This window comes from Sinocyclocheilus grahami, unplaced genomic scaffold (assembly GCF_001515645.1).
Source record: "Sinocyclocheilus grahami isolate Dianchi unplaced genomic scaffold, SAMN03320097.WGS_v1.1 scaffold324.1, whole genome shotgun sequence".
NCBI classification, from domain to species: domain Eukaryota; kingdom Metazoa; phylum Chordata; class Actinopteri; order Cypriniformes; family Cyprinidae; genus Sinocyclocheilus; species Sinocyclocheilus grahami.
In genome coordinates, this window is record NW_015505503.1 from 431,410 (window position 1) to 443,090 (window position 11,681).

Genomic DNA, 11,681 nt, shown 5'->3' on the forward strand with positions numbered 1-11,681 from the left:
CTATATTTTCTTAACACTATATCTGTTGGGCTTTAGTACAGGTATTATGTTATTTTCAAACATGATACAGCATTAACTTTTTAGCACCAATTACCAGACATTTCATAACCGAACTGCAGAGATACGTACAAGAACTAACGTAATGAAACATTGCCAGATTCACATTCGTGTGTTTCAATCAAACTGAGCATGCTTTTAGCTCCACTCACTACGTGTTTTACTTTGAAAGTGCAGCGAAACAGCACAATATCATATTGCAGAAATGTCACCACTGGCATGTTTTTTCCCAACGAGCCTGGGTTGCCCGGTACCCTTTTACTTTCATTATATAGAAAAGAGTGACCAGGATATTTTTACAATAGTTTTTCTCTGTTGAAAAACAAAGTCATGCTGGAATAAAATGACATGAGGCTAAGTAAACAATGACACAATTTTTATTTTTATATTTTAGTCTTTCTGCCGTTAGACTAGTTTGCCTTCTGACATCATTTTTTGATGTCGCCCCTGCAAAACACATCATTTTTTGCTTTTAGCCTTTTACTCCTCGTGGTATTTGAGTCAAAATGAAATCTCGGGCAGAGCAGTATCCTGCAGTGAAGCTCTGTAATCGGTGTCTAATCCATCCGTAGTGGCAGCATCCGTCACTGACATCTTTGCTCTTGAGCTCAGGGAGGCCGTTTCCTATAGGAATTGCAACAATCAAGGGTGCAATGGTCCATTTAGTAGCTTTACAAAACGGTCACCTTTATAGCTGGAGTGATGTCCGTCCGTGTGGTAACATGTGGTTCAGCTTCTTCACCGAGGCATTGATAGACAGGTACATGCAGTGAAACTGCTAATCTCAAAAGGCTCTGATAGCTGAGCTTTGGGCTGCCAAAAGCCCTTTGAGCCCTCTCAGTCTTCAATGAAGTTGAACAGGACGCGCGCGCGTGCGTGATGTGTGTGTGTGTGTGTGTGTGTGTGTGTGCAGGGGCATATCTTCGATTACTAATGATGTATTTTCATGAGGTTCCTTGCCCATGACCTCAAAAAACTTTTACCACAGTGCATGATGTGTAAACTAATAGATTTTGATGTTTGCATCACATAACCACCTCCATACGAATGACTTTTCCTGATGTAGTAAACTTGCTCTGTAGCTCACCTGGTACAGTGTTGCACTTGTATAACCAAGCTATAGAATGGTTGCTTCAGTAAATGCATTTTTATTTCACATATGCTATATTTTCTTAACACTATATCTGTTGGGCTTTAGTACAGGTATTATGTTATTTTCAAACATGATACAGCATTAACTTTTTAGCACCAATTACCAGACATTTCATAACCGAACTGCAGAGATACGTACAAGAACTAACGTAATGAAACATTGCCAGATTCACATTCGTGTGTTTCAGATAAAACTGAACATGCTTTTAGCTCCACTCACTAGGTGTTTTACTTTGAAAGTGCAGCGAAACAGCACAATATCATATTGCATGTGATGGGGTATTGGTATGTCAAAGGGGCTACAGTGAGGTTAGGGGGTGCCATTTTTAATGATAGAGACACTCAGTAAAACTGACAGGAAATTATGAGGAGATGAGACTTTCCCATTTTCTGTCACCCGCATGAGCACCACGGCTCAGTGTGTCCAAGCATGCAGAGAAACTGACAGGTCATGTCTTTAACCAACAGGACACTCTGTTGAGGAACGGTAAAGGAGACTGGGGCTAGTTATCTCACTTTTTACACCACTGAAAGAATTTTAGGATAGGATTATATTTGACAGTCAATTTCTGTATGAACACAAATGTTTCAGTTTCGACTAGAGAAAAGTTATTGAAGATTTCCAGGAAGAAAAAAAAAACTACTTACAGATCAATGAACACATGACAACCTATAGCGGGGGAAAGTTGTTAAATTGTTTAAAGTGGTAACTCCTAGTAGTGTATTTAATATTATCTAAGCAAAATTATTAAGCTCAAAAATATCAAAATATTGTTTTAGCAAGCAGATATTGTAACTGAAAAAATTACAACATAAAAAAACATGTGACAACCTGTCTCTACCTAACATTTACGAAAAACACCCTTAAGAGTTCAGCCTTTTAAACTCTGCCTAGTATTATTCATATAGTATTTAGTTTTTTATTAATATTTTGAATTAGCTTTTCATTTTACATTTTCACATTATGTTTTTATTTTTATTTATTTGTTTATTTAGTATTTGTTTGTAGTTTTCTTGTGTTTTTTTTGTCTTTTTCAGTTTAGTATTTATTTATTTCCAGTTCTTTTATTGCTTCAACGTAAACTTAATTCAGTTAGTTGCCAGGGCAAGGAAACATTTCTAATTTTGGTAACACTTTAGTATAGGGAACAATTCTCACTATTAACTAGTTGCTTATTATCATGCCTATAATTAACATACTTATTAGTACTTATAAAGCACTTCTACATGACTAAATTCGACCTCCCTAATCCTATCCAATACCTAAATTTAACAACTACCTTACTAACTATAAATAAACAGCAAATTAGGAATTTATTGAGGCAAAAGTCGTAGTTAATGGTTTGTTAATAGCGAGAATTGGACCTTAAAATAAAGTATGACCCTAATGTTTTTTTGTTTTTTTTCGTTTAGTTATGCCAGGATTTATTATCTTCAGTTGATACTCAACAGCTAGTAAAAATCTTATGATAGTGACATTTATTTTAAGATGTTTTACAGTCGATATTTAAAACCAACACACAAAGAATAGAATAGAAATCACACTACTGTGTAATTGGACCTTTGACTCAAAATCTTGAGATATAGTGCTTCTGACAATTTCCTTGCGTGACAACAAGCCCCCTGGTCTCCTCTATATATGGGCCTACATATTGTTTTCCTCTGGAGATGCTTTCAAAGACAGACAATGACTAATCAAACTATATTCTCATACAGGAAACAATATCACAATGACACTGATGAGGCTGTGCTACAGTTAATTGGGGAGCTAATTACTGGTAAAGACAACATTGTTCGCTGTTAAATGTTTGCAGTGAGCAGGATTTCAAAGCCAAACACGTCATTACAATAGCCCACTTGTTAGTGTTAACATGCTAACCATGAAGTGCAACTAGAGGGAACATTACAAAACATAGCATTTTATGCTAACAATTAACCTACCTTAATGAGGTGATACTAAGTTGTATACCAACAATTAACACAACCTAATGGCGTTAGCAACGTGCAATAGCATGTTATGGAGGGCAAGAAGGGTTTTTGTAGGCCTATGACCACACAATTGTATTTACTAGAAAGTTCATAAAAGTGTAAACAGACGTATTAGCATATGCATGATTTGCTATTGATGGAAATGTATGAGTGGGCAGAGTAATTAGGAAACTCCTCAGGAGGTGGAAATGTTTAGTGTTACAGATCATGTCAGAATTTTATTTATACATATTCCAATATTTTTTACCATTAATTTCATCTTTTTGAGGAAATAAATACATAACAATTTTATAGATTAAATTCCTTTTTTCTGAGCTTGCTTTTTATGTTTTTGGGGGTTTTTTGCACTTCAAGATTAATTTCTTTCTCATTACACTGCCAAATGTGTCAAGAATTATTCTGCATCAGTTCTCATCATTTCTGTCCTTTCTTTCCTTCTGAAAAGCTGTGAAAAACACCTGGGAGTCTTTGACCTGTGAGTAAGTGAAGTGCAGCAGGTTTCAGTGTATTCATGAGGTTTCTGTGGAAGGACCTGTGAGACATTTCCCGCTGGTTTCTGCTCACCTTGGTGGACTCACTGTGGAGCTCAGTTTGTTTGTCTAGTGCATTAATAGTTCCAGGCCCAGCTTTGGGAATCATCTCTTTCAGAAGTCGTAATGCCTTTTTAATGGGACACAACTGTTTTCTGTGGCTCCTGTCTGCTGGCCTGGCCAGTAAAGCTGAATATAGACTAGCAAACAAACTAAATTAGATAAAGAGAAGTCACCTGGGTTGGTTTTATGTTGTTCAAGTTAGCTTTAAGAAAATAAATATGACTGTTCGTAAAAAGAAATTTGATTATTAAATTACAGCAGTTTTTAAAAGAGGTAAATTATCTTTAAAATTTCACATGGGTTTGAATCAGATTCAGTCAGATGGTCAGTTTACACCCAGTTTGTGCATCTTACTCACCAACTCGGGTCAATTTACCCCTAACCTGGGACAAATTGAGCCACGGGAGTCATATTTTTAGAACCCTTTGTCATTGACACTGACATTCTGATCATTTAAGATAATAGGAAACATCCTGAAATTATTTTAGATACTTTCTTGTACTTTTGCCTCATTTTCCCTTATCTTAACCACACAAGTAAAAAATGTCCCATCTTACCCCCCTCTCCCCTACATGTATTAGAAAGCAGGCATCTTGGTATGTGTTTACTGAGGACACATTCATTAAAAAACGTAGTTATGAGTCTCTACCCTTACTTTCATGCTCTTTCTTTTCTCCCAGCCTCTCAATGTGAAGCTTTATTTGCATGTTCACACATTTTACACATTAAAAAAACATTACGGAGCCACTTCCATTATTGCCAGGATGATCATGTAATACAGAGGCACTCAGCACGGACGTACGATGATTACTTCATAAGCACACAAATACTCTCTCAAAAACTCTCTCAGTCTCCGTTTATTAACTTTGTCTTAGTAAAATTTGGCATGTCTGACCAAGAGACTTGTCAAGCATGCACATAAAAATAATGCAAGTAGAAAGCACAGCATTCGCACAGTCCAACATCACTCGAGCAGCGGTGGAAAAGCATAATTTCATGCTGAATTGAATTGAATTTACACATGAAAAACAAACCCACACCAGCGAACACACAGTTTGCAAATGCACTCAAACGTGATACGCCCTTCAAATATACCAAAGCTAATTATTAAAGGTCAGATTATGCATAAAAACATAAAACCTGAACATCTCAAGCTGGCATAGCACGGTCATTCGCACACTCAAATGAAGAACGTTATTTCGGTTTCTAGACATTTCACCAGTCATTAGTCACTGATCTGGCCCTACGATCAGTGGCATAGGATGGGTTTTGTGTATGTGTGTGCAAACACGTTGGTCTCTATACTGGCCCATGTTTGTGTTGGATGAATCTGTCATGTTGGCCTCATTGGATTTCTCAGAGCTGGTCAATAGAATCACCCTCTTTCTCTCCTCAATGTGCCTCTGTATTTCGTCCCAGCAGACACTAGATATGTTTAGTTGCGCCATTATGACACACACACTTTATTCACTAATTTTGGCACCCATTTATCAAGCCTCATTAAGCTTTCCTATGATAAATCGTGTTAAATTACAACAAGCTGGCTATACACTTCACTAGTTTGCCCTTCTAACACTGCCTTTGTCATTGTGCACGTCACACATACACACACACTTCCCAAGTACGTCCTTATCAACAGAAACTCTCAAACTTTATTACATTCAGAAATGCATCTATGCCATGCAACTTTTTAATTCCGTCACAATCCGTAAGAGATTTGTTTTTACCCACCCACTAAAATCATCAGACAGCGGATAATCTATCATCCGTTCCCTCTCGCGCGCACCATTTCTATCTTGGGCATGGCATGCTTCCAGCCCTTATCAATAGCTCTCATTAAACCATGGTGGTGTCTGTCTGCCATGCCACATTACGGATGAGAGACAGATTGCTGAACTAATGTCCCACTCTTCCCGCCTCTTTTTTTTTTTTTTTACAAACGTCATATAGTCAGACCACATAACAGAGGAGTACAAAATATAAATGTTTCATTGTGGTTCTTCTTTTGAACTGATCGCAGCTAGTAATGTATAGCTCTACTCAAACAAAAGCTGAGCTCTGAGAAATCAACATGAATGTATGATCTTAGAAATACAGTAGGGAGCAAAGTCTGAGACCACATTGAAAAACTGGGATTTAAAACCCTTGAAATGTTTTAGGATTTTGAAATAAAAAATTAATGAAAAAAAATTAAAAGCTATGATGCTATGATTCTATATTATTTCTAGGTTACTAATTAAATAAGCAAATTTGTGACACTGATTGTTTGTCTCTTTCTACAGATGGTTCTTTCTTCCACTGAAGCATAAATATGCTCTTTGAATTATGCTGGAGAGCATGTGAACTTGTGGGGTTTAAGCAGCTCATGAACTCCTGTCATTAAAGAATATACTAAGTAATAGTACTAAGAAATTTTTTCAACTTTTGACTTGAACTGTTATTCTAAAGGCTGGGATCCACTACGCGACTTTTAAAATCTGAACAGATTTTTAAAAGACTGGGCATCATAAACTTACCAACTTTGTAATAGTCACAGAGAAAAACTGGCCATCATACACTACATGACTGAGGACCATACACTATCAGACTAAGGCCACGTTTACACGACAATGATGTAGTCGAAAACAGAAAAGATTTTTTCTTTTCCCTTGCCTTTTTAAAAAAGTTTCACGTATACAGTACATGACAACGTTTTCAAAACGATTCGCGTTTACACATATCCGTGAAATCGGCCAAAAACACTGGCGCGATCACCTTGTTAGTAAACAGTCTCTGTAGGGAAGTGACGATTATATGTTGTATATGATGCGTCTCCGCTGTTGGTTGTATTATTGGTTAAGTAAATCCACACTTTGCTGAAGAAGTGTTAGCAAACTCTTGAACAACAACAGTACCATGTACTCTGCCATTGTTGTGTATGTTTGTTCGCGCTTGCCTTTAAAATAGGGTATATGTCGAACATCACCTGACCAAACCCGGAAAACAGGTCTCATTGCTTCCGCTTGTCGGAGAACATGTTAACAGCCGTATTAAATAATAGCGATATCTATGGACTTTTAAGATAATCAGTTAAACTAGCTAGCTGTTTTTATTGTTGACGTTTTATTAAATTTTTATATCTAAATGTGAAAAGAATAAAGATGAAAAAAACTTTTAGATATCAGTCCGCATATGTGATGGACATTGGTTATGATGATCATTGGTATCTACTTTAAAGGCATCTCGAAGCGACGAGACCCGGTTAACAGAATACGGAAGTCTGTTGCGCATAACCCCTATTGACACGTACTGTGCATGTCTACATACCTAACACGTACTACGCACGCACATGACGTCACCGTTTTCAAAGATTCCCGTTTTGGGTGTTTACACGGAAACAATAACGGTGACGTTTTCAAAAACTTGCACTTTGAAATCCATTTTCAAAAATATGCGTTTTCAGTCCCCAAAACGCCATTGTCGTGTAAACGAACAGGCAAAACGCATAAAACACCCCTGGTGTAAACGGTCACTCAAGTCGTTCCGATCAGAACAAACTCACGCAGAAACGTGCGCCTTGACAAATTAAAACAAAGTGTTCCTAAATTGGCTGAAAATATCAAACATGTTTGACTGGCTCTGACTTTCGGCAACTAGCATCAATTTCTCCATACTGTAAATCAGCTGAAAATTGGGGCAAAAAACGTAACCTTATAAATAGCTTTTTCTCTATGCTATCAGATGTTTGGTCTTCACTGTAGTTCATCATTGGTTCTTTGTAACACCTTAATATTCATGAAAGATCTTTTGTCTCATCAATAATACTATAAGGTTCTATATTAGGGTCTAAAAAACTATAGAAGGAACTTGAGCTGGAATAATGATTTTTAAGGTTAAAATTAAAGATCTTGATGTTACATTACAGGTTCTTCAGATTTTCACAGCAATAACCATTCTGAGTACCCCAAAGAACATTTCAGTGAATAGTTCCTAATAGAACCATTTTTGTTTTCTCTCAGTGTGAAGAACTTTCCAATAATCTGAAGAACATGCCAACAAGAAACAGCTGTTCTATGGTTCTTCAAGGATCCATATGAAAGCAAAGAACCTTTATTTTTAAGAATGAAAAAACGTTATATGTGGAACTCAAAATGGTTCTCCTATGGTTGTACAGAGCTCGTCTGCAATTACAGACAAACAAATATATAGTTTAGTCATGATGGCGCAGGCTGTTAACATAACTGATGATATTCAGATAGTTAAACGACTTGGCACAAGCTGATTGGTTCATGCTGCATATGCAGCCAATGAGCTTACTGCCTTGCATTTATATGGCTGGCTATATTAATATATTAGTTCAGAGTTTCTCTGAAACCCTCCACCTTCCCCAGCTCCACCTGTATAGATCTGCTACGGGTTATTGTATATGCTATTTGTGCAGCAGCAGTATGTCTTAAATACTCACGGCACCGTATCGCCATATGCATTGGCAGTAGCAAGTTCCTGTACTTGCTTGCAGCAGCAACAATAATCTACAACTACAACAATAACCAACAGCAGCAGCGTACCAGATCTATTCCGCCAAGACCAAATACATTAACATTGTCATATCCATCACCATGCTAAAATCTTCAGAGAGTTGTCATGATTAAAATAGAGATTTTGGTCTAAGTCTTCTACTTAGCAGATTTTTCTGTTGAGAAAAAGCCCCTAAAATGTATTTCCTCTACAGTTTCTGAAGAGATCTCAAACAGTGCTCAGATTTTCCAAGATGCAAAAGATGCAAAAGTCTACAATAAAAACTCAGAAGGTTTGATTTTTATAGCTACGTACTTTTACAGAATGTCAAAAATTGTCTCATTTTTATGTCTCAAGAATAATTATAAGAAGCAACATCTAATGCAAAGTTGATACTTAAATGAGACATATCTGAGAACTTAATTAACAAGCGACCTCCAAGCAATGAAGTCATCCTCACACCCACTCACCTGGAGTTTGTCATGTCCGTCTGTCCTCCTTGACTTTTTTCCAGGCCCAATTTGGTGAAGATCCCAACCAGCACCATGATGGCCACCACTCCACATATTATGTACACAATCATGTGAGTGCGGTCTCGATCCGGTTCCTCCTGGACGTCGGTCACTGGAGCCGCCGGCTTGCCTGTGTTGGCCCACACCGGTGTGTCGTAATTGGAACAAGATGTCTGGTCCAGGCTGTGAACCTTGAACTGGCAGCAAAATCGATAGTAGCAGGAGCCACAGCAGAACAGGTATATTCCTGCATTACAGTTAAATGGAGGATCCCATTGGCCCATTACATCGTAGTAACCCCAACAGCGGCTCCCAACTGACGGGATTTCGTCTGCATCTGACCCCGGGGTCGCAAGAGTGACCTCCGGGGCACCAGACGGAGCAGCCGTCCGATTGGTGGCTTGCACACCTGTGCTGGCAGTGTTGGATTTTTGACCTTGAGAAACGTAGCTCAAAAGTAAAATGGCAGTAAGCACATTCAAAAACAGGTGTGAGGCAGCCATGATCCTCTTTAAGCAATCCCACAATGCGTTTCCCAGAATGCAACAGCACCACTGGGAAAAATTAAACCAGTGGAGTTTAGTTAATGTGAACCAAGAAAGCAAGTTTGCTGAGCAAAGTGATCTGTCTCCAAGTTTAGAGCAGGTTTAATGCTGACTCGTTGTCCGGCTCCTAAAAGAATGGCAAGCTGATACAGGGAAAGCAGCCCTCATCAGGGAATGAGACGGAGAGCTTTCCACGCCACTTCAGCACACAACATGCTCGCCGTTCTCATCACTACAGGGAGAGAGTGAGAGCGAGCAAGATTCCTCCCCTTTGAAAAAACGCCCGATTCAAGGATCTCACCATGTGACAAACGGTTTCGTGGCCCGAGAAAAAAACAACACTTGGTAGAATTCCAGTTCAGAAGCCTGAAGAAATGACACTGTTGGAATCAAGCCTTATCCGTGATCTTTGTCCCACCAAACAATGCGTGATGTCGGCGAAGAAGAGATGCCTCACGCTAGAGTTTGGAGGGATTCCACAAGTCATTCTCAGTGATTTACACCGCTCTGTTCTCTCAAAGGAATATCTGTTGTTCTTTAGTCCTCCTAATGCTTTTGTTCTCACAATCAAGGTGTCTTCCTTCTTCTCAGATCTTTTCCCTGTGACAAAACACCAAAACATATTGTCATACACTCTCATTTTCAGTTGAAAAAAGATTATAATTAAAGATTTCTGCTAAGATGTTATTGATGTTCTAAAAGTATACTATACTATACATATAAACGTATAAGTCTGAATATATAAATATAAACTATAACGATATATAGTTTATATATCCTTTTTGGGTCAAAATATATTCCACGCATTGTCACCCAAATATTTTTACTGATAGTTATGAATACATAAATGTTAATAGGAATACATAGTTCTAATTCTAAATATATAGTTACAAATCTGAATATATTAATTTAAATTTAAATATTACACATAAATATAAATTATATATATAATGATCAATTGTAATTATAATACAGATAAAATATATAAAATATGATTATGGCGTTTATTAATCATTTAATTATTTGTACATAATTGTTTGTAATATACATAACATGGACACTTTTAAAATAAAATGTTTTGTCATAAATACAATGTATTGGACCCTTCAGAGCTGCATGTGCTAATCTGAACACGATCTAGACCAGAATGAGCAAATTTGCAGATTGTTTTTTCACTCGATTGCTCTTAATTGGAAGCCAAAACACAACTCTTCTTTTCGAATCTTTCAAACTAACAGGACTGATCTGATCTGCTAAACTCTATTCTGTGTGTGAACATGCAGCTGTATCTCACATTGGGCACTTTTGATCAGATATTCTCTCTGGTTCACACACGCTCTCTGCTTCTCTCTCGCTCATAAACATCGCTCGCAATCCCCACAGGAAAGAGAAATCACAAATGAGCTCCATTCTTTCTTCTAGACCACAGTCTCCATTTAAATGGGTGCTTCTCCTGAGGAGAGTTTCAACAGAGATCATAACATTGCCTCAAACTGTCCTCTGTTTTGACCAATACACCAAAGTCTGCAATTTTAGTATGAACTCAAACTCATTCTAATCAAAACCAAAATGATACTCTATCCACAATATTAGTTTAACTTTCGGTTTGTCTCTCCAAAGACATTTCAGGAGAAACATCTGAGACTAAGTTGCTACTCCTACAAACGTGTGTGAAGTCTCCAGAGCAATAAAAGAGCAACCTCTGAGCAACAGTGAGGAAGACCAACAGATGGCAGGTAATATTTATTCTCCTCAGTTTATTCGTCCTAGTGCATTCCCGTTTCTCCGTTCCCAGCCAGATTCCGTGTTCCAGGGATGGTGTGTTCCTGTGTGGAGTCAGGAACGAATGATAGTGGCTCCCCCCCCCTCTCTCTCTCTCTCTCTCTCTCTCTCTCTCTCTCTCTCTCTCCCTCCCTCTCTCTCAGTTTGTCTTGTGAGCGAATGAGCGTATCTCGTTTGCTGACTCCCCCCGCCCCCCTTTTTCTCTCTGTCATTGACACCTTCTCCCTCCTTTGTCCCATGTTTTGTTCTCACTGTTCAAAAATATTCCTGTCGTTTCACTGTTTCTGTCTCTGCCTCCTCTTTGCCATATGTTTACCTGCTCTCACTGTCTCCACAACCTGCTATCCATTTTTTTTTTGTGCGTGTCAATTATCTATTGCGTTTTTCTCTTTCTATCTCTGAAAACTAAATCTTATGGTTCTACAGATGACTGCAGCAGTGTTTACTGAGACAGCAGGTCACAGATCTCTGTATGTCTGTCTGTGTGTGTGTGTGTGTGTGTGTGTGTGTGTGTGTGTGTGTGTGTGTGTGTGTGTGTGTCGTATATACAGCAC

General features: G+C 38.1%; 1 protein-coding gene across 1 annotated transcript in view; it reads right to left on the reverse strand.

Annotated features, from left to right (window-relative positions):
- The window catches only part of LOC107602281 (protein shisa-9-like), a 34,891-nt gene extending 24,959 nt beyond the window's left edge, over positions 1 to 9,932 (reverse strand). Inside the window, exon 1 of the mRNA XM_016294742.1 lies at positions 8,759 to 9,932. Coding sequence (XP_016150228.1) covers positions 8,759 to 9,303 — 545 coding nt within the window. The 5' untranslated portion in view covers positions 9,304 to 9,932. The remainder of the gene's footprint in view (positions 1 to 8,758) is intronic.
- Between the last annotated feature and the right edge of the window lie 1,749 nt (positions 9,933 to 11,681).